The 25,833-nt window shown below is 44.6% G+C and overlaps 1 protein-coding gene and 1 non-coding gene across 2 annotated transcripts in view; both read right to left on the minus strand.

Moving 5' to 3' along the window:
- IFT172 (intraflagellar transport 172) overlaps positions 1-25,833 on the minus strand; it is a 44,083-nt gene that overhangs the window by 11,874 nt on the left and 6,376 nt on the right. Inside the window, exons 8-29 of the mRNA XM_031655037.1 lie at positions 23,751-23,965; positions 22,726-22,849; positions 22,209-22,304; positions 20,695-20,856; positions 20,273-20,326; positions 19,936-20,039; positions 19,364-19,449; positions 14,687-14,799; positions 13,062-13,229; positions 7,804-7,940; positions 7,469-7,576; positions 5,175-5,259; positions 4,779-4,871; positions 3,832-3,909; positions 3,342-3,590; positions 3,087-3,165; positions 2,754-2,874; positions 2,423-2,567; positions 1,802-1,891; positions 1,135-1,232; positions 849-984; positions 647-763 (exon numbers count right to left, since the gene is read on the minus strand). Coding sequence (XP_031510897.1) covers positions 647-763; positions 849-984; positions 1,135-1,232; positions 1,802-1,891; positions 2,423-2,567; positions 2,754-2,874; positions 3,087-3,165; positions 3,342-3,590; positions 3,832-3,909; positions 4,779-4,871; positions 5,175-5,259; positions 7,469-7,576; positions 7,804-7,940; positions 13,062-13,229; positions 14,687-14,799; positions 19,364-19,449; positions 19,936-20,039; positions 20,273-20,326; positions 20,695-20,856; positions 22,209-22,304; positions 22,726-22,849; positions 23,751-23,965 — 2,658 coding nt within the window. The remainder of the gene's footprint in view (positions 1-646; positions 764-848; positions 985-1,134; positions 1,233-1,801; positions 1,892-2,422; positions 2,568-2,753; positions 2,875-3,086; positions 3,166-3,341; positions 3,591-3,831; positions 3,910-4,778; positions 4,872-5,174; positions 5,260-7,468; positions 7,577-7,803; positions 7,941-13,061; positions 13,230-14,686; positions 14,800-19,363; positions 19,450-19,935; positions 20,040-20,272; positions 20,327-20,694; positions 20,857-22,208; positions 22,305-22,725; positions 22,850-23,750; positions 23,966-25,833) is intronic.
- Positions 18,256-18,357, minus strand: LOC116270380. The gene has a single exon (XR_004178424.1). It is a non-coding gene; the product is annotated as a U6 spliceosomal RNA (small nuclear RNA).

A 25,833-nucleotide genomic window follows, 5' to 3' on the forward strand; every position in this document is an offset into this window, starting at 1 on the left:
GACTGTGCCACCACACTTCAGCCTGGGTGACAGAGCAAGACTCTGTCTCAAAAAATGAAATAAAATAAAAAGTTAACAGGAAAAGGGCTAAATTTCAGGGTTTCTTAACTTAGGTTGAAGTACTTAGGGTCCAAGGATAGGCTTCACCTGGTCCACAGACCCGTAAAATTGTAAGTGAAATTTTCTGTATACAGATGTGGACATGGTTCTGGCAAGAGAGACTCTGATCTTCACTACATTTTCAAAGATGCTCTGACCAATTGTGAATTAGTCACTTAAAGTGGAAAAGAAGGGCTGGGCATGGTGGCTCATAGCTGTAATCCCAACACTTTGGGAGGCCAAGGCAGGTGGCTCACTTGAGCCCAGGAGTTCAAGACCAGCTTGGGCAACATGGTGAAAACCTGTCTCTACAAAAAAATTAAAAAATTAGCCAGCTGTGGTGGTGCACACCTGTAGTCCCAGCTACTCAGGAGGTTGAAGTGGGAGGATCGATTGCTTAAGCCCAGGAGGTCAAGGCTGCAGTGAGCCGTAATTGCACCACTGCACTCCAGCCTGGGTGACAGAGTGAGACCCTTTCTGAAAAAAAAGGGGAAAAACGTGGGAAAGAAGGATGGATGTATCTCTCAGCATGGCCTGAACTCCTTACCCGGTAGGCCTCTTCCCAAAGCCCACTGGCCCGGTACATGTTCACTGTTGCCTTCCATTCCTGGGCCTCGAGGTAGTGGTACTCGGCCTCCTGTAGTCGGCCTTCAGCCTCCAGCTCCTGCAGGAAGGTGAGTCAGGATGGAGAGATGGGGAGGTGGAGCCTGGTTGGGGAAGAGATAGGTAGAGCCAGGAGAAGGGCTCACCTTGCCCAGATGTAGGTGTGTGTCACTGAGGAGATCTGGATGGTGCTTCCCTACCAGGCGGATCATGTCATCATACAACTTGTGCTTTTTGTACATGGTGATGGCAAGATCAGGCTCTTCTACTGTCACATATAGCCTGGGGAAGGGAGATACATCTGGGGCCTCCTAGACCCGATCCCTGCTGTCACTGCCTTCTGGGCAGAAGGTACACATCCTCAGGCCCCATCCCTCCTCCCAGCCTTGAAATCTCATCTCCCACTACACCTCCTCTGAGGCCACGGCTCACCTTTCAGCCTCACGGTACTTGCCCTGCTTCTCCATTTCCTGGGCCTGAGTGATGTATAACACTGATACATCTTCTGGTCTCATGCATTTCATCGCCAGCTGTGGAGGCACAGAGGCAGGGTAGCCTCAGGTCCAATTCCCCAAGGAAGCAGGGCTTCAAGGAAACCTGCTTGTTCAGAAGCTCTGAACTCTCCCAACAATCACAGGAGTTTGGTTATTGCCACTCCTGAGGTCACTAGTGAGGTCGGGGAATTCCAAGTCCATAAGAAGCAGAGGAAGAACTATATTCTGCTAAGGTGGGAGGGTCTGGGTCTGTGATGCCTTGTGCTGGGGCATACACTCCCACTACCGCTGTAACCACTGGGCTCTGAAGTGTAGGGGTGAGAACAAAGACATCAATGTGACCAGAGGCGTCAGGAGTGGTAGTTCAGATTCCCCAGCTCCCAAGCCCATCTGCTCCTTCAGAATGATAGATAGGTCTGGAAACAAGGGCCTCTCTTCATCCCTTCCTTTCCCTACGGCTAGGGATCAAAGTGGCTCAGACTGTTTTTTGGTACTCTTTGTCAGCTTTCAGGGAGTCAAGCGAAGAGGAGAAACAGAGACCGAGGAATGAGGCCACACTTCCACTAAGGCAGAGTTCTCTTATCATGAACTCCACTCATCCCTACCTTGTGGGCTTGTTCCCAACGGCCAGCCTGGGTGTACATGTCTATAGCATCTTTTGTCCGGTCTCCCTTAGTATAGAGCTCCTCAGCAATCTGTAGTTGATGGGAGGTAGATACAAAAGGTCAGAGCAACAGACTTAAAGCAGCTTGAACGAGGAAAGAACAAACCTCGGCTAAGATGGTGGAGAGCCTGCAATACGATCTTGTAATGATAGAGAAGAAATGATGAGTATGGGTGTCTCGTATATTCTACCATTTAAAAAGAAAGACCAGCCCCAAGCAGTATGAGGACAATACAGTGGAATTCAAAAGGGCCTCACATTTCTGCAATGTAAAGCAATTTTATATTGTAACTATGTTAGCGTTATTCATGAAGAATCACTCATGCTGGCTGGGACAGAGCTAGAGACTCACTTTATGTATCTGGGGTGAAGGAAGGTATCAGTGTCACACTGGAATGAAATTGGGAAAGTAAACTGTTCTCTTCCCATTCAAGGTTGTGATGCTGTTTGGGGCCCAGAAAGAAGCATCTGGTGAGCTTGCCTCCACACTTCCTGTTTTGGGTTCTCTCATTGTTATCCTCTACTGCATCGCCTCATGCTGCGAAAAGGGACTCTTCCTCACCTCATACTCCTGCAGGGATGCATAGTGTTGGGCCACGAGAGGATAGTATTTGGACGCAGTGTTCCGGTCCTGTAGATCTAATATATAAATTGCCTTCTTCCACTGGCGGGCACCCAGGGCGGCCTCAATTGCCTTAATGGAGCACCTGGCAAAGTTGAGAAAGATATAAATATGTAGGATGAAAGATGAAAATGAATGGAGGTAAAAGGACCCCTTAAGCACACATCAACCTACATTTTGAGATATCTTCTTTTAAGCCTTGGTGTCCTTACTTGCTCCACTGCCCCTCACTTCACACCTAAATCTCCTTTACATTCCCATACTCCCATACCTGGCTTCGATGTAGTGATTAATGGCTGCATCAAGCTGCTTCTGCTGCACCAGGTGGTCCCCCCATGCCTCCTCCAGTTTCACCACCTCCACTGGGAAGGCCAATCGAGCCAGCTCTACCGCTGCCAGGGAGAGAAAAGGTGCTCAGCCCAGACTTCCAGGGACAGGCCTCAGGAAAAAGGTAGGACAGGGAGATGAAGCATGGAGAATGGGTAAGAAGGGGAGGAATGGAGAACTGGAGCCAGGCAACCTGAACACACACACCAAGGGGTGCCGGGGAATCAGAGGGGCAAGAGTCCACAACAGTAAAGGATGGCTCATAGGTGGCTAGTACCTTTCATGAATGCGTTGCCTTTACGGTAGCACTCCAGGGCCTTCTGTGGATTGTGAATCTTCTCAAAGAGATCACCTGCCTGTTAACACATAGCACATTACTATGATACCCCTACAACACAAAGAACTAAGTATTAGCTCCAAAAACAAGGGAACACCAGCAGTCAGGAAGTACTCTGCACCCCAAGACTCCTCTGGGTGAGGGAAGGGTCCTGAGCTCCTGGACATAAGGGCTAGGAAAAGGAAGCCAGCATACCCTTTCGTAGAGTTCCCCCTTGATAAGGGCTGCAGTGATGTGTTCTACCAGCTCTGTGTTGGCTAGCAGTTCCTCTCGGGTCAGCACCAGCCGAGCAGCTTTGGCAGGGAGCCCAGCTTTGAGGTAGAGGCTGATGGCTGCTAGCCCATCCCCTTGGCTCTCCTGTAGTTCACCTGCTCGCTCCTCCTGCTGTGTGTCCATAAGCCACTGGTAGTAACTACGGCGTAGCTTCTCTAGGGCTGGGTGCCCCTGGACACACACAGAGGAGAACTAGAAGTCACATCCCCCTTCCTACTCTTCTGCCTCCCATGCTTCTCCAATCCCTCTATAACAAGGGGAATGCTCCTGGGTCAGTAGTATCCTAACTCCTCACAATGTCAAGTCCAAGCCCCAACCCTGTTCTGGTTTCTATGGCCTCCTTGACAAAAGAAGGTTTTTGAAATTGGCAGAACCAAATTCTCAACAACTGTGGAGAAGACAAAACAGGTACCTTGGCTTCAGCCACAGCGATACACTCATCCCAACGGTGTAGCTCCTGGTACATGCCCATGGCCTCCTCCACAGCGTTCTAGGGGAAAAAGGCAGAGCGGAGAGGGATGCCAGAAAGATATGAGGATCAGAAAGCAGCAAGCTCTCCTCAGCCTGGCTATGATGCCAGCACATGAGGACCAAAAGCCTTACCTTTTAACTACTATACCAGCAGAAATATTGGGAAACTAAAAGAAGCTTAAGCTTCAGGCCTCCTTATTTGCACAGGCCCTTTCCAAGGCAACTGTTCTTTTTTTTGAGATGGAGTCTCACTCTGTTGCTGAGGCTGAAGTGCAGTGGTGCGATCTCGGCTCACTGCAACCTCCGCTTCCTTGGCTCAAGCAATTCTCCCGCCTCAGCCTCCCAAGTAGCTGGGATTACATGCATGCACCACCATGCCTGGCTAATTTTTTGTATTTTTAGTAGAGATGGGGTTTCACTATGTTGGCCAGGCTGGTCTTGAACTCATGACCTCATGTGATCCACCTGCCTCAGCCTCCCAAAGCGCTGGGATTACTGGCGTGAGCCACCACACCCGGCCTAAGGCAACTGTTCTTAAAGAGAGCTCCTCAAATTGTATAAGCTTCCGGCCCACAAAACCTGGATCTACCCCTATGCACAAGAACTGCAAAGACAGGCTCTGGACTAGAGGGGAGGTAGTAGACTGCGTATGAAAGAAAGTAGTAATCAAAGGCCAAAGAAGGAAGTTTGTCTAGAAAAGTAAGGACTAACACAAGAGGAGGAAGTTAAGGAAGGGGTGAAATTAACTATATAAACCTCTTCGAAAGTTTTCACCAAACCTTTGGAAGCCTAGCTTACCAGCATGCTTTCCTCCCTTGAGTTTGCATCCCCTTTTCCTTCTTTTTCCCTCGTATCCCCTCTTCCAACCTGTCTCTCTTTACCTATTACCTGTTCCAAAAAGATCATTTCGGCCAGTTTGTAGTTCTTTTCCAGCATGGCTAGACGTGCTCGGACCTGATAAAAGTCTGTTCCTTCTCCGCCCTGTGGGGGAAAAAGGAGGTTCTGGTTTTTCTGTAGGTGCTGCTGTTCTGTCTGTGAGGGCTGAATTTGGAAGGCCAGAAGGATGGAGAAAACAAAAGACTTGGGAAGGTAAAACACTTCATGGAGCTTAAAGGTTTGAGGTTTAGCAAAAGCAATTCTGAAATGGTCTGACTTGAGGGTAGAGGTAGGGTGGGCAGGGTAAAGGAAACTAGGGATGGCTGGAAAGCTAGAAATCATGGGGCTGAATACTAAGAGAAATCAGCTTGGGAGACAGACAGAATGAATCAGGAGCATAATACTTGCATATTCCCGGGACACTTGATCTGCAATCTCATTGGTCTCATGCAGGAATCGAGCTTTTGCTACTTGGCCCAAAGCAGAAAAGCACCTATGGCATGGAAGCAATGACATTGATAGTAATATTATTATAGAATCATCATTAATTCATTGGTTCAGCAAATACAAATTGATGTGCATCTATGATGTGCCAGGCAATGTGCTTGTCACTGGAGACATACAGAGACTAAGGAAGATGAGGGCTTTGCTCTCTGAGAACTTCCATTCTGGTGGAGACAAATAATTAGTAAAATTGGAGATAATAAAAAATAAAATAATGTAATATTATAGATCAAACTTGTTCAACCCATGGCCGAAGATGGCTTTGAATGTGGCCCAACACAAATTCATAAACTTTCTTAAAACATTATGAGATTTTTTTTGTGATTTTTTTTTTTTTTTTAAGCCCATCAGCTATCATTAGTGTTAGTATATTTTATGTGTGGCCCCAAGATAATAATTCTTCCGATGTGGCTCAGGGAAGCCAAAAGATTGGACACCCCTGTTATAGATAGTGACTGAAGGGGCCACTTAACTTGGTAGTTGGAGAAGGTCTCTCTGATGAATTGACATTTGAGCTGAGACCTGAATACAAGAAAAAGCCAGTCATGGCAGGATGGGGAAAAGTCATTCCTGGAGAGGGAACAGCTAGTGTAAAGGCCTATAGCAGGTGTGAGCTTGGCACGCTCACAGAGCCAGAAGGATGCCAGTGTGGTTGGAGACTAATGGCCAAGTAGGAGACTGGCATGAGAAAGAAGCAGAGGTCAAAAAACTTCAGGGGTAAGGCCATACAAGGAGTTTGGGTTTTATAGTAAGTAAAACAGTAAGCTAATGGAAGGTTCCAGTCGTAAAAATGACACAATCTATGTTTAAAAAATGACCTCAGCTGCTCTGGGATGAATAGATGGTAGGGGTACAAGAAATAGTATCAGTGAGACTAAGAGGCTATGCAATACTGCAGGTGGGAGATGGCAGTGGTCTGCACGAGGATGGAGACATCAGGATGTGTTTTGAAGACAGAATCGTTAGGACTTGCTGATAATCTACACGTGGGAAGTGTGGACAAAATGGGATCAAGGATGATTCCTAGCCAAAATGGCAGCAGATGACATTTATTGAGCACTTTGCACAGATTCTTTCATCACTCCTTCACTACCAATATCCTTACCATCTTCTTTATCATCATATGAGGCAAATACTATTATTATCCTAGTCTACATGGAGAAAATCAAGAAGCCAAGGTTTGGGAAGGTCAAATAACCTCTCTATGGTTATACAAGTTGGTAATTGGAACCAAGATTTGAACTAAAGGAGTCTGGAGTCCCAAGTTTGTCCTGTGAACTACACTCCTATACCAAACCTCGATTATACACATAGGCATGGATTGAAGGGTAAGAATAGTAAAAAAATGTTAAGGGGAACCTAGTTACAAGAAGGGGCAGTAAAAATAATAAAAGACATACTCTTGTTTTTTCACTTTTTCTTTTTTCGAGATACGGTCTCGCTTGTCAGCCAGGCTGGAGTGCAGTTGCATGATCTCAGCTCACTGCAACCTTTGCCTCCCGGGTTCAAGTGATTCCTGTGCCTCAGCCTCCTGAATAGCTGGGACCACAGGTGTGCACCACCATGCCCGGCTAATTTTTGTATTTTTAGTAGAGCTGGGGTTTCGCCATGTTGGCCAGGCTGCTCTCAAACTCCTGGCTTTAAGTGATCTGCCTGCTTCACCCTCCCAAAGTGCTAGGATTATAGGCACGAGCCACTGTGCCCAGCCAAGACATACTCTTATTTTTAAGATGGAGTCTTGCTCTGTTGCCTAGGCTGGAGTGCAGTGGTGCCATCTCAGCTCACTGCAACCTCTGCCTCCTGGGTTCAAGCAATTCTCCTGCCTCAGCTTCCTCAGTAGCTGGGATTACAGGCGCCCGCCAATACGCCTGGCTAATTTTTGTATTTTTAGTAGAGATGGGGTTTCACCATGTTGGCCAGGCTGGTCTCAAACTCCTGACCTTGTGATCTGCCCGCCTCGGCCTCCCAAAGTGCTGGGATTACAGGCGTGAGCCACCACACCCGGTCAAGGCATACTCTTATAATCTAGGATGGGAGAGTGTTTGGAATATTGTACTGCAGAAGGGCTCTATGTTATTTGCTGGCATTGGGAAGGTAGGGAGTACCTTAACACTGGATTGGAGCAGCCCACAGGGAAAATACTCATGTGGTCATCCCTCCTAGCTACCTGGCACCTCTGTTCTACACGTCTAGCTCACCTCTCCGCAATGTGTAGTTGCCTTGCCTCTAGTGCCAGTTTACTCAAGGTTTTCCACATTGCCTCTGTTTCTGGGGTCATTTCCAGAGTCTCTAAGAAGGCTGTTGCCCTGGAAAGGGAAGGAAGCAAAGCATAATGAATAAGGAATGGGCTAGGAAGATACAGCAGAATACCGGTGATGGGGCAAGGGGGGGGAGAAGAGCCATCTTTGTCTCATCGCCTCCCAGGATCACTGGATCCTTATCAGTGCTGGCCAGTTTTACACCCCACCCCAGGTCCTCCCCTCTCAGAACCAGACTCTCCCATCACCTCCCAGGTTATTAGCCAGCCTCTCACCGGATGTAGTTGCCATCATCAATGGCTGTTCCAAACTCGATGAGGCCCTCATCCAGTGTGTAGGCAACAGTAGTCACACCTTCCATCACCATCACCTCGGTCTTTCCTCCGCCCCGCTCCAGACCTATAACATCACCCTGTAAAAGTTCACCCCACCCCAATTTCAGATTAGTTTCCACTGAATCAATTGTAGAAAAGACCCACCCTCATCCAACCCAATCAGTGGTCAAGAGAGTCACAGCGGCCCTGATTTTCCTAACATTTTAGTTTCTCTCAAGCATAAAAAAATACTTCATTTATAGCAATATCCTTGGGTTAAAGTATACTGCTAACTATGGCAGCGCCAACTCCTGGAGGTACAAAGTGTGGCATTCACTTCTGCTTCCAGCAGTACCATGAGAGTAGATATTCTTAAGGGTTCTCTCGTTAAAATATGACTTGAACCTGGAACATACTTTTTAATGCATTGCTTGGGCTTACTTGAAGAAATCACTTTTAATGCATTGCTTCACTTACTTGAAGAATTCCCTACCCATATCCTACCCTTCTCTCTCAAAAAAAGACAGACAGAAAGAAAAAGGTCAATAAGCTAAAATCCTGAGCAAGAAAAAAAGGAAAGTGAGCAAATGGAGAAGGTACAGTTGTCCTGAAAGCAAATGCAGTGTCAGGAGAATAAACCTCAGGCCCCCCAACAGGATGGGGAGGCTGAATTTGAAAATCCTTAATTAAACCTGGGATCCACTCTTCAGTAAAGGGAACAAAATAAATGGTTACAGATCATTAATATGCCTGATTCCTGCAGAAACAAGACCGAATCATCACTGGAGGAAAACATATCCATTTTAGGCCCTCAGGATTCCAAAAGAATACATTCAAAGCAACATGAGCTCACAATAAAAAAAAAACAAAAAACCCCAAGGAAACCAACCACTATGAAACAGTAAATAACAACTACAAACAACAGTTTTAGACCTTCAAGAATTTCAGACATTAAAATATCTGGGTGTGGTTGCATGTGCCTGTAGCCCCAGCTATTCAGGAGGCTAAGGTGAGAGGATCATTTGAGCCTGGGAGTTTGCGCACGCAGTGAGCCGTGATCATGCCGCCGCACAGCCTGGGTGACAAAGTGAGACCCTGTTTTTTGTTTTGTTTTGTTTTGTTTTTGTTTTTAAGCCCAGTTATGGAATATAAAATGATTATTTATGAAGCACCTAAATACCTTAAAAGATGAAATGAAAAATTAAGCAAGGAACAAGAAATTATCAATATGACCAGGCAGACTGGAGAAATAATCAAATAAAACTTAAAGAAATATTTAATGTTTGAAGTAAAAACCTCAATGTACAGTTTAAATAGCAGATTAGACAATGATTAGTAGCAGATTAGCAAACTAATGAATCGAAACAGATCTAAAGAAATTATCCAGAGGCCAGATGCAGTGGCTCATGCCTGTAATCCCAGCACTTTTGGAGGCTGAGGCAGGAGGATTGCTTGAGACCAGGAGTTTGAGACCAGCCTGGGAAACACAATGAGAACTTGTCTTTACAGAAAATTGAAAAAAAACAAAACAAAACAAAACAAAAAACCTGGGCATGGAGCATGGAGCAGGAAGAAAGAAACTATGAAAGATAAATTAAAAATGCAAAACAAGAAATCTAACATTTGCCTAACTAGAGTTCTGATGAAGAGACTAGAGAATAGCTGAGGAGAAGCAATGTTCGAAGAGATAATAACTAAGAAACTTCCAAGAGTGATGAAAATACGTGTATTCATAAATATAAGAAACACGATCTATACTAAGCAGGATAAATTTTAAAAATTTATGGCTGGGTGCAGTGGCTCATGCTTATAATCCCAGCACTTTGGGAGGCTAAGGCAGGCAGATCACAAGGTCAGGAGACTGAGACCACCCTGGCCAACACGGTGAAACTCCATCTCTACTAAAAATACAAAAAATTAGCCAGGTGTGGTGGCACGCGCCTATAGTCCCAGCTACTTAGGAGGTTGAGGCAGGAGAATCGCTTGAACCCGGGAGGTAGAGGTTGCAGTAAACCAAGATCGTGCCACTGCACTCCAGCCTGCGTGACAGAGAAAGACTCCGTCTCAAAAAAAAAAAAAAAAAAAAAAAATCTAGACACATTGTAGTGAAACTTCAAAACACCTAAGAAAAAGAGAAGATTTTTTTTTTTTTTTTTTCTGAGACAGAGTCTCACTCTGTCGTTCAGGCTAGAGAGCAGTGGTACAACCTCGGTTCACTGCAACCTTTGCCTCCCAGGTTCAAGCGATTCTCATGCCTCGCCTCTCAAGTAGGCAGGATTACAGGAAAGCGCCACCATGCCCGGCTAATTTTTATTCTTTTTAGTAGAGATGGGGTTTCGTCACGTTGGCCAGGCTGGTCTTGAACTCCTGGCCTCAAGTGATCTGCCTATCTCAGCCTCCCAAAGTGCTAGAATTACAGGCGTGAGCCACTGTACCCAGCCCTAAGAAAGAAGACTTTAAAAGAAACCAAAGAGAGGCCAGGCACAGTGGATCACGCCTGTAATCCCAGCACTTTAGGAGGCCGAGGCGGGCAGATCACGAGGTCAGGAGATCGAGACCATCCTGGCTAACAGTGAAACCCCATCTCTATTAAAAATACAAAAAATTAGCCAGGCATGGTGGCAGGCACCTGTAGTCCCAGCTACTCGGGAGGTTGAGGCAGGAGAATGGCATGAACCTGGGAGGTGGACCTTGCAGTAAGTCAAGATCACACCACTGCACACCAGCGTGGGCGACAGATCGCACCACTGCACTCCAGCCTGGGCAACACAGCAAGACTCCGTCTCAAAAAAAAAAAAGGAAAAAAAAAAAAAAGAAACCAAAGAGAAAAGACAGATCACCTGTACAGAAATGGCTGCTGATAAATTTTTCAGAACAGCAATGGAAGTCAATCAATGAGACAACATTTATAAATTAAGAAAAATTAACTGTCAATCTGGAACTGGGTACTGAGTCCAAGCATCTTTTCAGAACAAAGGCTAAATAGAAACATGTTCAGATAATGAAAAACTGAAAATTTATCATCTTTCACTAAAGAAATTTCTAAATAAGGCTGGGCACAGTGGCTCATGTCTGTAAACCCAGCACTTTGGGAGCCCGACGGAGGCAGATCACTTGAGGTCAGGAGTTTGAGACCAGCCTGGCCAACATGGTGAAACCCATCTCTACTAAAAGTATAAAAATTAGCTGGGTGAGGTGGCACATGCCTGTAATCCCAGCTACTCGGGAGGCTGAGGTGGGAGAATCACCTGAACTTGGGAGGTGGAGGCTGCAATGAGCCAAGATCATGCCACTGCACTCCAGCCTGGGCAACAGAGTGAGACCCTGTCTCAAAAAACAAAGAAACAGAAACAAAAAACCTTCTTTTTTTTTTTTTTTTTTTTGGAGACGGAGTCTCGCTGTGTCGCCCAGGCTGGAGTGCAGTGGCCGGATCTCAGCTCACTGCAAGCTCCGCCTCCCGGGTTTACGCCGTTCTCCTGCCTCAGCCTCCCGAGTAGCTGGGACTACAGGCGCCCGCCACCTCGCCCGGCTAGTTTTTTGTATTTTTTTAGTAGAGACGGGGTTTCACTGTGTTAGCCAAGATGGTCTCGATCTCCTGACCTCGTGATCCGCCCGTCTCGGCCTCCCAAAGTGCTGGGATTACAGGCTTGAGCCACCGCGCCCGGCCCAAAAAAACTTCTAAATAATATTCTTCAGGAAGAAGAAAAGTCATTCCAGAGAGAAGACTGGCATTGCAAGAAAAGGTAAACAAAGGAACTGGTACTTTGATGGTAAATCTAAATGAATCCTGTCTGATAAAATAATCAGGCAGGGCGTGGTGGCTCATGCCTGTAATCCCAGCACTTTGGGAGGCCGAGGCGAGTGGATCTCCTAAGGTCAGGAGTTCGAGACCAGCCTGGCCAACATGGCAAAACCTCATCTCTACTAAAAGTACAAAAATTAGCTGGGCGTGATGATGGGTTCCTGTAATCCCAGCTACCTGGGAGGCTGACGCAGAGGACTCTCTTGAACCCAGGAGACGGAGGTTGCAGTGAGCCAAGATCACGCCACTGCACCCCAGCCCGGGTGACAGAGAGACTCTGTCTCAAATAAAATAAAATAATCATGCCTATCTTTGGGGACAAAATAAGATTAGAACTAAAATACTGGACAAAAATGACAAAGGGGAGGAGATGAAAGTTAAAGTCTTTTAAAGTCCTTGTATTGTTTGCAGGGGAGGGGGTGGTTAGATGCTGATTAACTTTAGACTTTGTTCATTTAAGTACACGTTAAAACTTTCAAGGTAGCCTCTACAGAAATAGGATATATAACTTTCAAACCCAAAATGTAAAAAAAAAAAAAAAAAAAAAAAAAAAAGTGTTTAAAGAAAGGACAGAATTAGCCAGACATGGTGGCATGCACCTGTAGTCCTAGCTATACAGAAGGCTGAGGCAGGAGGATTGGTTGAGCCCAGGAGGTTGAGGTTGCTATGAGCTATGACTGTATCACTGCACTCCAGCCTGGGAGATAGTGTGAGACGCTGTCTCAGAAAGAAAGAAGAGAGAGAGAGAGAAAAAAAGAAAACAGAGAAGAGAGAGTAAAAGAGAGAAAGAGAGAAAGAGAGAGAGAGATAAAAAGAAAGAAAGAACTAAACAAATAAATTTTAGACCCTAATCAGTTTAAAATGAGGCAAAAAGGAGATAAAAAAAGGTATGGAAAAGGACAAAAAGAAAGCATCAAGCACTCTACCCATACACACACCAGTCATCCTAGCCTAGCATAGGAGCCTGCCTCTCTTGTTTTCTCTGGCTCCCCCCAGATTTTGGAAGACTACCGGCTATGTGTGATGTTGTGGTAGGATAGGAGAGAAGATCTGATCTGTAATTTAAGAAAAAAAGGCACTTTGCATGGCTTGTAACGGAGAATCAGCACAGAAGGAGATGACATTAGAACTGCCTCTCCTATCAGGGATTTCCAGCCTAGAGGGATCTCCATATTATGACCTGGTGACTTCCCAGGGCCACTGTAATGAACCCATACTCCAAGGGTCTAATATAATGTCAGGAATCTGAAAAAGGATGGTTCTGGGTGTTAGTCCATAAGTCTAAGCTTCATTTGCCAATTCTATCACAGAGATTAAGGGTGGTGGACACAGAAAACCAAGTAGCCTTCAGAGTCTCCTCATGGCTCTAATTAATCAGCTCAATATCACATCTGAGGGCCCCTAGTGTCCAACATACCCTAATAGTGAACATGGTGACTCTCTCAGGTGCCTCAATGTTGTACCACACACACAGGCTGTTTCGGTTCTGAGCTACCAGCACATCACTTCCTGGGACCCACTGCACGTAGGAGCAGAAGTTGAGGATCATCGTCTTAGAGCAGCTTTCAATATCATATAGATGCAACTGAAGAAAGAAGCAGCAGATAACACAATTAGAAGGGGATGTGGGTTGTCTCCTGCTTTTGACTATTTCCTTAATGGTGAGATGTGGTGAGCTAACCCACCACTCAGGTTCATGCTGCATTTCAAAGCTTACTGATCTGCTTTCTGCTGAGCTGGTATATCCTAACTCTGGTCAAGTAAGAGATGGCCCACAGAACAAAGATCTACATCCCAGGAATTTTAAGTTAGGTGAAGGTCAGACTTTCCTTCTTGAAATAACTCTGGGCCAGAGTTACCAGCTTGGATTACAAATGGCAGGCCACTAGAAAAATTAAATTATCTGGAAAGTTGTGATGTGGCTTTCACTGAAATTAAAATCATCAGGTTGTCTCTTTGATCTGAGGTTGAACACTCTGGTGCTACCATATTGGGATGAGAATCAATGAGGGACGAAGAGGCTGTCCTCCAGCCAGTTCGTGCCATCAGATAAGTGTGGCTGAAAAGCACTGGACAGCAGGTCTAGGTGAAGGTCAGCTAGGCATGAGCAGGAGGAATGCAGGGTTAAGGAAGTTTCCTGAGGGCACAGACTGTGAACAGTAAGAGACACCAACTTCCAAGCTCCCTTCTTGACTTTGTTGCCATAATACAATCACCTGAGGTAATATAGGATTGCTGGGTGTGGTGGCTCACACCTGTAATCCCAGCACTTTGGGAGGCTGAGGCGGGCAGATCACCTGAGGTCAGGAGTTTGAGACCAGCCTGACCAACATGGTGAAAACCCATCTCTACTAAAAATACAAAAATTGGCCGGGCGCGGTGGCTCAAGCCTGTAATCCCAGCACTTTGGGAGGCCGAGACGGGCGGATCACGAGGTCAGGAGTTCGAGACCATCCTGGCTAACACGGTGAAACCCCGTCTCTACTAAAAAAAAATACAAAAAACTAGCCGGGCGAGGTGGTGGGCGCCTGTAGTCCCAGCTACTCGGGAGGCTGAGGCAGGAGAATGGCGTAAAAACCTGGGAGGCGGAGCCAATGAGCTGGAGATCCGCCACTGCACTCCAGCCTGGCGACACAGCGAGACCTCGCCTCAAAAAAAAAAAAAAAAAAAAAAATACAAAAAATTATCTAGGTGTGGGTGGCATGTGCCCATAGTCCTCAGCTACACCATCTGAGGCAGATGGGAGGCTGAGGCAGGAGAATCAAGAACCTGGGAGGCAGGGCTGCAGGACAGATCATACCACTGCACTTCCACCAGATGAGTGAGACTCTGTCTCCAAAAAAAAAAAAAAAAAAAAAGAGGTAATAAAGGATGGATTTCGGTATCAGCTACAGAGAATGTTGATTCTTCTGTGCCTTCTGCTATGCTGATGACACAGCAAAGACAACATGCTCCATCCTGCCTCCCTCAGTCCCTGGTAGCAGCTTGTCTCACACCCTCTGTGGTCCAGCCAATGCCTAAGGCCTTAGTAGCTCTTCTCACACGAAGTTTCCGGTCCCTGAAGAGGAGCTTGTGTCCAGTCTCATTAAGTTCCAGCCAATCCACACGGCTCTCATGGCTCATGGTGCCAATGTTGTAGCCACCAATCAGATCCACTATAGAATAAAGGAGACAGGGTTAAGAAGAGAGATTCCACACATGTACATAGTGTGGCCAACACACATAATTTTGATAGGAAGTCTAGGAAGCTGGGTCTCTTTTAGAATTGTAGAAGTTTTGTTTAACTATGTTGTTAACTCAAAAGGTCCAGACCCACAGAGCAGACTAGAACTATTGAGCAAGAGGCTTCTCCTACTCATCGAATCCCCTCGAAGGCAGCACTGAGCACATTAAAGATAAGCCTGATACAACACAGCAGTGAGACAAGGCTGGTGAATAAATGACCTTGATGGTCATATGCTCTAAGAAGTTACCTGCAAATTTGAATGCCTACTGTGTAAGAGCACTGCAAGGGTAGATGGTGGGGAAGGCACGCAGACAAACCTCTGACTAAAGTTAGGCTGGTCACTGCAGAGGATGAATATTTTAGTTTGATTTGAATCTTGTAGACAATATCAGAAACTATCACATTTAGAGCAGACCAATTAGGGTTGGCTGGGATGCTTTCAGGGAGTCTCTTGATCAAAGCCTACTTATAAGTTTTAGTGATATCCATTATTAATGAACAATGTTATATATGCTTAAGCTAAGGACCAAATGTCCGCTGCTGTCTATAATTGTGAAGACCAATTTAAAAAACAATCTTCCTTTAATTAAAAAGTAAAATTGGCTGGGCATGGTGGCTCACGCCTGCAATCTCAGCACTTTGGGAGGCCGAGGTGGGCAGATCACCTGAAGTTAGGATTTGGAGACCAGCCTGGCCAATGTGGTGAAACCCTGTCTCTACTAAAAATACAAAAAAAAATTAGCTGGGTGTGGTGGTGGGCGCCTGTAGTCCCAGCTACTTGGGAGGCTGAGGCAAGAGAATCGCTTGAACCTAGGAGGCAGAGGCTGCAGTAAGCCAATATCACGCCACTGCACTCCAGCCTGGATGACAGAGCAAGACAGTCAAAAAAAAAAAAAAAAAAAAAGGAAAATGATAAAGCCATATTTTAATGCCCCAATTATAAGAAGAATCAGAGTTCTAGAGTGGCAAGGACCCTAACTCCTGAGAACCCTGAAATTATACATAAAATTATGTGTGTATAGTATATATTTTTCTCTGAGAAGGTCTACGATTTTAGGTACTCCAAAGGGTTGACAGCCCAAAAAAGTTAAGAGAGGAACTCTTTTTTTTTTTCCCCCAAGACAGAGTTTCACTCTTCTTACCCAGCTGGAATGCAGTGGCACCATCTTGGCTCACTGTAACCTCCACCTCTCAGATTCAGGCGATTCTCCTGCCTCAGCCTCCTGAGTAGCTGGGATTAAAGGTACCCGCCACCATGCCCAGTTAATTTTTGTATTTTTAGTAGAGATAGGGTTTCACCACATTGGTCAGGCTGGTCTCGAACTCCTGACCTCAGGTGATCCACCCGCCTCGGCCTCTCAAAGTACTGGGATTACAGACATGAGCCACCATACCTGGACTTGAACTCTGTCATTTTACATACATTGAAAATGAGACCTACAGAGTGAAATTGCTTGTCCAAGTTCTCACAACTCATTTTTGCTGCTGGAATCTTAGGCCTCTTGGTCTACATTATTGTTTCCATTATAGATACCTACATTTCTGAGTGCAGAAACCTCATGTGAAATATAATACTCATGAAATGTGCAACTACTTTAAGAATAGACTCATATGTATATGGAAACTTGATTTATGACAGATTGCATTACAAATTAGAGGGTGAAGAATGGACTTTCAACAAATGGTTAAACATATGGAAAAATAAAATAAAATTAGATCCCTACCCACATTATACATAAAACAAATTCCAGGTGAAAAGCAAAATTTAAAAATGTTAAAATATAGGAGGGAATAGAAAAGGATTTCTTTTCTTTTTTTTTTTTTTTTTCTTGAGACGGAGTCTCACTCTGTCTCCCCAGGCTGGAGTGCAGTGGCCGGATCTCAGCTCACTGCAAGCTCCGCCTCCCGGGTTCACGCCATTCTCCTGCCTCAGCCTCCCGAGTAGCTGGGACTACAGGCGCCGCCACCACGCCCGGATAGTTTTTTGTATTTTTAGTAGAGACGGGGTTTCACCGTGTTAGCCAGGATGGAGGATTTCTTAAATAAGACCTAAAGCATCACAAACTATATATATATATATATATATATATATATATATATATATACACACACACACACACATTTTTTTTTTTTTTTTTTTGGAGACAGAGTTTCACTCTTATTGCCCAGGCTGGAGCGCAGTGGCGCAATCTCAGCTCACTGCAATCTCTGGCTCCCCGGTTCAAGCAATTCTCCTGCCTTAGCCTCCCGAGTAGCTGGGATTACAGGTGCCCTCCATCATGCCCGGCTAATTTTTGCATTTTTAGTAGAGATGGGGTTTCACCATATTGGCCAGGCTATTCTCGAACTCCTGACCTCAAGTGATCCGCCTGCCTTGGCCTCCCAAAGTGCTGGGATTACAGGCGTAAGCCACTGTGTCCGGCCTCAAACTAATTTGTTTTAAGTGAAAAAAATGGACTATTTTAAAGTGAAAATGTCTGAACAGTGAAAGACTCCCAAAAGAAGAGAAAAGACAAGCCACAGGCTAAGGCAAAAATATCTGCAATGCAAATAACCACCAAAGTCTATACAAGCATATGCAAAGACTTCCAATCAATGAGGAAGAGACACTGATTTTTTTTTTTTTTTTTTTTGAGACGGAGTCTCGCTCTGTTGCCCAGGCTGGAGTGCAGTGGCCAGATCTCGGCTCACTGCAAGCTCCACCTCCCAGGTTCATGCCATTCTCCTGCCTCAGCGTGCCGAGTAGCTGGGACTACAGGCGCCCACCACCTCGCCCGGCTAGTTTTTTGTATTTTTTTAGTAGAGACGGGGTTTCACCGTGTTAGCCAGGATGGTCTCGATCTCCTGACCTCGTGATCCGCCCGTCTCGGCCTCCCAAAGTGCTGGGATTACAGGCTTGAGCCACCGGCGCCCGGCCGAGACACTCTGATTTTAAAAATGGATAAGAGATAGGAACTAGCAATTCACAGAAGAAGAAATATAAATGGTCAATAATTATTATATATGAAATTAATATAGAGATATAATTTTATATAGATCATGTTTAAGCCAAATTATGAAGTCAGGCAATTTCAAGTATTACAGAAGATGTCGGACAATAGAAACTCTAACTGCTGGTGGGAATAGAAATTGGTATAACTTTTTTAGAGAACAATTTGGAAATATTTAGTGAAGTTGAAGTCACAGGTCCTCTATGATTTAGCAGTTCCATTCTAGGCGTGGAACTCAGAGAACCAAATCACTGTAATAGTGAAAAATCAGCAACTTAAATGCCCATCAATAAGAGGAAGGATATAAAATGATTCAACGTAAATATAACAAAATATCAGGATTTTTGTATGGGTATGAATAAACAAGTGATAATATCTTCTTTCAAAAAAATTGGTTTAAAGTGGAAAGCTTCATAAATTTGTGTGTTATCCTTGCATGGGGCCATGCTAATCTTCTCTTTATCATTCCAATTTTAATATATGTACTGCCAAAGCAAGAAAAATATCATTATTATTAATAGCTAACATTTATTACTATGTACCAGGGATAAGTGTATTTCATATAAAGTAGGTACTATTTTTATCCCTATTTTGTAGGAAACTGAGATATTAGAAAGATGAAGTAACTTCCTAAGATCACACAGGTAGAGAAGTGAGATGGTTTGACTCCAGAGCCCCATTCTTTTTTTTTTTTTTAATTTAATTAATTTCTTTTTTCATAGAGACAGAGTCTCACCACGTTGCCTAGGCTGATCTCAAACTCCTGAGCTCAAGCAACCCGCCCGCCTCAGCCTCCCAAAGTGGTGGGATTACAGGTGTGAGCCACTGTGCCTGGCCCAGAGCCCCATTTTTAACAGCTACATTGTATAGGTAATGCAATCTATACTATTTTTTATGCTTGAAACATTTCATGATAATTGTGAAATGCAAAAAAGTTTCTGTCATTATTAGTTACCAATGATAAACTATACAAAAAATAAGACCTCTTCCAGTTCTAACAGTCTATGATTCTATGAAGTCTAAACAGGAAAATTCATAAATTTAATGGGCCTTCTCTACCACTCACAATTTGCCAACCCTAAGATATATGTCTAGAGAACATGAATAATTATATGGACCTTTGGGATTTGTTTTTGTTTTTGTTTTAAGAGATGGGGTCTTACTCCATCATCTAGGCTGGAGTGCAGTGGCACAATCATGGCTCACTGCAGCCTTGAACTACTGGGCTCAAATGATCCTCCTGCCTTGCCCTTCCAAAGTGCTGGGATTACAAGCATGAGTAACTGTGCCTGGCCTGCACCTTTGTTTTTATATCTAGATATCCAGGTATAGATGCACACATATTGACTTAAACATTTCATATATATCCAGTGTACATGTGGGGTTACTATTTACCTGGTGCTTCTCAGATTCCTGCATTCCCCACTGAACACAATCCTGTGGTATGGAAGTGTGATATAAACATCTATTTTGTTATTAAAATTATGAGAGAGTCTTACTCACCTATAGCAATAGTCTTAATATCAATAAGATAAGCCAATTTCTTATTATCTTCTGTTCCTCGCTGACACCTCTCATTAATACGAACACTGAAACATGAAGGGCGAGGTAAGGCAAAATGGGCTGAGGTAGCTGGGATGTTTATTAAAGGCTCTGAAGTACCATATGGGATGAAGCTTTTATTTATTTATTTATTTTGAGACAGGGTCTCACTCTGGTTGCCAAAGCTGTAGTGCAGTGGTGTGATCACGGCTCACTACAACTTCGACTTCCTAAGTTCCAGGTGATTCTCCCACCTCAGCCTCCTGAGTAACTGGGACTACACGGGTGTGCCACCATGCCTGGATAATTTTTTGTATTTTTAGTAGAGAGGGGGTTTCACCATGTTGCTCAGGCTGCTCTTGAACTCCTTGACTCAAGTAATCTGCTTGCCTCTGCCTCCCAAAGTGCTGGGATTATAGGCGTGAGCCATCACGCCTGGCTGAATCTTTTAGATTAACTGGAGGACGCAGAATTTAGGAGTCCAAGAGGAATTATTTTGGGTTTCAGGGATTTAGAGAATCTTGTGAGGGTACCTGATGAGGTGGGGGTTCATGAATTCAGTGCGTACGGAACCCAAGGTGTCATTATTCCCATATTCCACCAGGGTTAGCTCTCCGGCATTGAAGATCATGCATACCTGGGAAAAATGGAGTTGTTATACAGTGGAAAGGCTACATGAAGAAAAACAGTAGTGGGAGATGTACTGTCAGTTCCAGGTGACTACCACTTTTCTCCTTGCTCTCTTACCCTGCCAATTTCATCCTCCCGTTTATCTGCTGTTTCCCTATCCCTTGCAACTTGCCATCTTTATGACACAGAAGCTAGAAGGAGGCTGATCGAGATGGTGATAGTGAATCAAGTTCTACTCACATTCTCATTTTCAAAGAAATACTTCTCATTGCCACCAGATCCTTGCCAGGCTATCTGCAATGAGAGAAGACTTAAGAAGCAATGTGGATAAATACCCAAGATAATGCCGAAAGAATGACAGGTTGGGAAGCGGAAAGATCATATTTACATAGGCTTTGGCACTACACAAAGGAGGTGCTATATCAGAATTTGCTCTGGTCCCTGAGAGAAACCAGAGAGATGTTTCTGAGAGATGGCATAAAAACAGTCCAAATATGGTGATTCGTACTCTGAGATTATAACCTCCTGGGTCTCCTTCCCTGAAACCAGGTCCCCTACACCAGAATGTTAGAACTTCTCACGGACAGAAGGGATTTTGGGTCCCCACAAGTATTAAGCCAAGATGCCCTATTCCCCACCCTACCATCAATTTTGGTTCCTACCTCACTAAGCCGATTAGTGTTCAGGTCCCCCAGCAGCAGTGTGTCTGATGTGTGGGCCACCAAGTAACGTTCCTTTCCTAGGATTTTCACTTCTTCCACCTCATAGCCATAGTGTGACTTGAGCACCACTCGGGTTCCTGATGACAGGTTCTTCACAATCACCTTGGTAAAGGACAAGTCTGAGCCCCTTAGGCTTCCCCAGCCCAAAAGAAGGGTGAACAACGATGCCCTTTGCCTACCTCCACAGTGCTAAACAAAGCTAATACCTTGTTTCCTCCCTGGGTCTAGGATATTGTTGATAGTAATGATATCTTACGTTTATATGGGGATTTACTATTTATGAAATGCTTTCCTATATTATCTCTTTTGACGCTCACAATTTATATAATTCTGAAAGTTCCACTGGGTAAAACCAATCATTCTATGTTCTCATAGTCTTTGTACAAACCTTATATATCACTGATCACAGTGTACGTATTGATTGGTTGACTGAATGACTGACAGGGTCTCAGTATGTTGCTTAGGCTGGCCTTGAACTCCTGGGTTCAAGCAATCCTCCTGTCTCAGCCTCCTGAGTAGCTGAGACTACAGGCATGTGCCACTGCATCTGGCTAATATTATTTTTTGATATGTCTGTGTCCTCTGTTATAATGATCTCCTCGATCAAGGGACAATGTCTTACAGATAATTATCTGTGTATTCCCAATGCCTAACACTGCTGACACAAAGTAGAGAATGAATAAATGTTTCTGGAAAGAATAAAAGAATGAAGAAACCAATGTATAATAAATGGAAGGACAGAGGTAGAAAAAAGAGAAAAGTGGGCCCAGGAACTGAGAAATTTTTAGCTTGCAACATCATACACAGTGAGCTCAGAGGCCTTAAAACAACAGAGTTCACATTTATAATCCTATTTATCCAATTGCCCAAATGCCAGTGTGTAGACAGTAAAGTTTTAAGCCAGGAAGGCTTAAGTGGCAATCTGCACACCTTACGCCTGGTGCTTAAAACTTTTCTTTTTCTTTTTTTGAGACAGAGTCTTGCTCTGTCACCCAGGCTGGAGTGCAGTGGCAGGATCTTGGCTCATTGCAACCTCCACCTCCCAGGTTCACGCCATTCTCCTGCCTCAGCCTTCCAAGTAGCTGGGACTACAGGCGCCCGCCACCACGCCTGGCTAATTTCTTTGTATTTTTAGTAAAGACGGGGTTTCACCATGTTAGCCAGGATGGTCTCGATCTCCTGACCTCGTGATCTGCCCACCTCGGCCCCCCAAAGTGCTGGGATTACAGGCATGAGCCACCGCGCCCCGCCAAAACTTCTCTTATAATAAGCTGCAAGAACTACAGCAGGAAAGTTACCAAGGTGTTGCCCTGACATATTCTGTTGCCCAGAACAGCTCTTCCAGAGGGATGAAGATGAAATTTGAACTACGGCTGTGGCCAGAGGCAGGGAAATGTTATAAGGATGAATGAGCCACGCAAAGTCTCAGTGCAGTAGGCTACCATCCTGCTTACCTGGCTAGGTCCCACATACGTCAGCTCAAACTTGTTCTTGTAAATACTCCTTCGGAGACAGCAGTCAAACTGTTCCACCCCACCACATAGTGTGCCCTAGAAGGGAAAGTGACAGCATAAAAGGTCACACACATAGTACACTGGCATGGGGAGAGTATCTAGAGACATCCTCAAAACCTAGGCTCTAGAGTCTACAGAAGAGTTGGCAGTGAAAGACCTGGCAGTTTTTGGAATTACCATAAGGAAAGAGGCTACAATCATTGGACTCAAGGGCACAACATATTAATGGGATAAAAGGGAGAAACTAGCCCTGCCTACACACAATTTTTTGTCCCTTTTGTGACCTCCAATAAAGTATGAATTTCTCTTTCCTGCCTTTAACGCCAGAATTTTAGGTTAGGGTCAAAAGGAAAGAGGAGATTTTCTAGTGTCAGGGAAGAGTGCTTTAGGATAAGGCAGGATTTTTTTCTAGTTTGGTGAAAGTCACCAATCCAGAAAGGGATTACTAGTAACACACCACACAGAGCCGTGAGCCATCCCGCTTCCAGGCCAAGGCAGTGATGGTGTATAAATTGGCAATCTCCTTGGGCTTTGCCTCTTCCCAGATGCTTCTTTGAGGGCTCCAGTTGAACACCCGAAGCCTGAAATAAAGTATGTGGCTTTTAGAAGAGATCAAGGCTGAGCTAAAGAGTGCAAATGGGCTTATGAGCAAAGGAAATTAGTCTTGCTATATCAGAAAAGAAAGGAAATAAAAAGAACAGACAAGCTAGGCAGTCTAGCAGGAGAGGATATAAAGGTGCACAGGAAATAAGCTGGGAAAATCAAGGCAAAACTAAAATAGAATAAGTGTGAGGGGAGCAGAGAAAACAAAAAGACCAGGGCAGGTGAGAAAAATAAGCTACTAGAAGCAAAAAAAATATGCAACAAGGAGATAAATGGTAGGAGTCAGTGAAGAAAGAAGAGAACACAAGGAGACATAAGATTGAAGGGGGTAGAAACACAGGACTGACAAAGCTGGGGTTAAACACATGCCAGAGAAATGACGAGACCTGGAACATGGCTGTTTATCTGCTGTTCCATCATTCATTCATTCATTCGCCAAACATCTGAGCATATCTTAGATATAAAGCATGTAGATGCTAATCTAGGCACTGGAGATAAAAAGATGAATAATAAGCCCCCTTCTTAAGGACTCTGATTCAGCCATCTATCTGGCTACACAACAACAGTTTGCAAACAACAAACTGTAATATAATGTGAGAAACTCTAAGCGGTCTCAAAGAGGGCAATGGAAACAGAAAATAGAGATGAATTTTGCTATGGAAGTGCAGGGAGAGGCACAGAGACAAAACAAGAGCCCAGGACGTTTTGGAACTGCCAGCACACCAATGGATGGAGGGAGCAGGAAGAGGAAAGCGCATGAATTACATACATACATTTGATTCTGCTCCAGTCTCCCACTCTGGCTCAGAATAATTTGGCTAAAGCAGAGAGTGTTCACAGAGAAAGCAGGCAGAAGATAAAACTGGAAAGGGGACTCACCTGTCATAACTTCCTAGCACAACAGACTGGCCCCCAGGACTTGCTACAGCTGTGGTGAACTCCCGCTCCTGAGGGTCACGGCTATAATCAAAAGTTTGTAGCATGTGGCCTTCTTTTCCATAGGCTACAATCTTCCGATCACAGCCTGCAGCCACAATGCTATTGGTTGCCCATGCCAAGGCATAGGGTGGACATGGGTGGTTAACCAACTTCCCCTAAGACAGAAGTAGAGGGTTTCAATCACTCTCCGAAGACTCCACCCAAAAAATTCCTCATTCTCAACACCTGGTACCTTCACTCTGACCATAATACCCTGCAGAAGTCTCTTCCAACATTTTCCTATCCCAACACAACCTAATCTTGAACTCTTCACAAATTGTCACATACACACACACACACACACACACACACACACATCCCTGTACAAACACTTGTTGACCTTGTGCTCTAGAAAAACCTCAAAATGCTTGTATATTGGAATTTTCTTTTTTTTTTTTTTGAGACAGAGTCTCACTCTGTTGCCCAGGTTGGAATGCAGTGGCGCAATCTTGGCTTGCTGCAACCTCTGCCTCCTGGGTTCAAGTGATTCTCCTGCCTCAGCCTCCTGAGTAGCTGGGATTACAGGTGTGTGCCACCACACCAGGCTAATTTTTGTATTTTTAGTAGAGATGGGGTTTCACCATGTTGGTCAGGCTGGTCTTGAACTCCTGACCTTGTGATTCTCGGCCTCTCAAAGTGCTGGGATTACAGGCATGAGCCACCGTGCCCGGCACGTATTGGAAATTTTTAATATATACCTGGTAAAGCTCCTCCAAAACGGAGACATCCTACACATTAACCAACAGCATCTAGGCCCACAAAGAGCATAGGGCTTCTTTTTTTAAGGAGGGTTAAATTTAATTATTATACAAGTAATTCTCTCTCTTTTTTTTTTTTTGAGATGGAGTCTCACTCTGTCACCTGGGCTAGAGTCCGGTGGTGCATTCCACCTCACTGCAACCTTCGCCTCCTGGGTTCAACCGATTCTCCTGCCTCAGTCTCCCGAGTAGCTGGGATTCCAGGCACATGCCACCACACCTGGCTAATTTTTATATTTTTAGTAGAGATGGGGTTTCACCATGTTGGCCAGGCTGGTCTCGAACTCCTGACCTCAGGTGATCCACCCGCCTCAGCCTCCCAAAGTGCTGGAATTACAGGAGTGAGCCACTGTGCCCGGCTTATACAAGTAATTCTTTTTTTTTTTTTTTTTTTTTTTTTTTTTTTTTTTTTTAAGACGGCGTTTCCCTCTTGTTGCCCAGTCTGGAGTACAATGGCATGCGATCTTGGCTTACTGCAACCTCTGCCTCCCAGGTTCAAGCGATTCTCCTGCCTCAGCCTCCCAAATAGCTGGGATTATAGGCATGTGCCACCAGGCCCAGCTAATTTTTTTGTATCTATTAGAGACGGGGTTTCACCTTGTTCGTCAGGCTGGTCTCGAATTCCTGACCTCAGGTGATCCACCCGCCTTGGCCTCCCAAAGTGCTGGGATTACAGGCATGCACAACTGTGCACAGCCCACAAGTAATTCTTAATGTAAATGATTCAAACAATACAGAATTATATAGAGTAACATGAAAGTTTCCTTTTTATTCCCCATCTTTTTCCTTTCCCCTCTCCAGAGTAAACTGTTAACTCTTGTTTCTATGAAACCACATACATAAATATATATTATATATATTTTACACAAATAGGAATAATTTTCACTTTTCATTACCCTAAGAGTTTTTATTTCCCTTTGTCTCAAAGTCCCTTCCACCTGAGTCATCCCTTCTTATAAGTAGTAAGCTCCAGGCTCCTAAACACAAATCCTTTCAGTGGCCACATCCAACTTTGTCTCTGTCCCTGAGGTCTCACTCCTCTAGCTTCCTCCCTTAGTACCTCAATCCAAATGCCTTAGAAGTCCAACCTCCTCTAGGAGGGTTCCTGGAATTTCCTTATCCCCTATCCCACAGCATCCTTTTTTTTTTTTTTTTTTTTTTTTTTTTCTGAGACAGGGTCTTGTTCTGTCACCCAGGCTGTAGTGCAGTGGTGCTATTTCAGCTCA

This window comes from Papio anubis, chromosome 14 (genome assembly GCF_008728515.1).
Source record: "Papio anubis isolate 15944 chromosome 14, Panubis1.0, whole genome shotgun sequence".
NCBI lineage: Eukaryota > Metazoa > Chordata > Mammalia > Primates > Cercopithecidae > Papio > Papio anubis.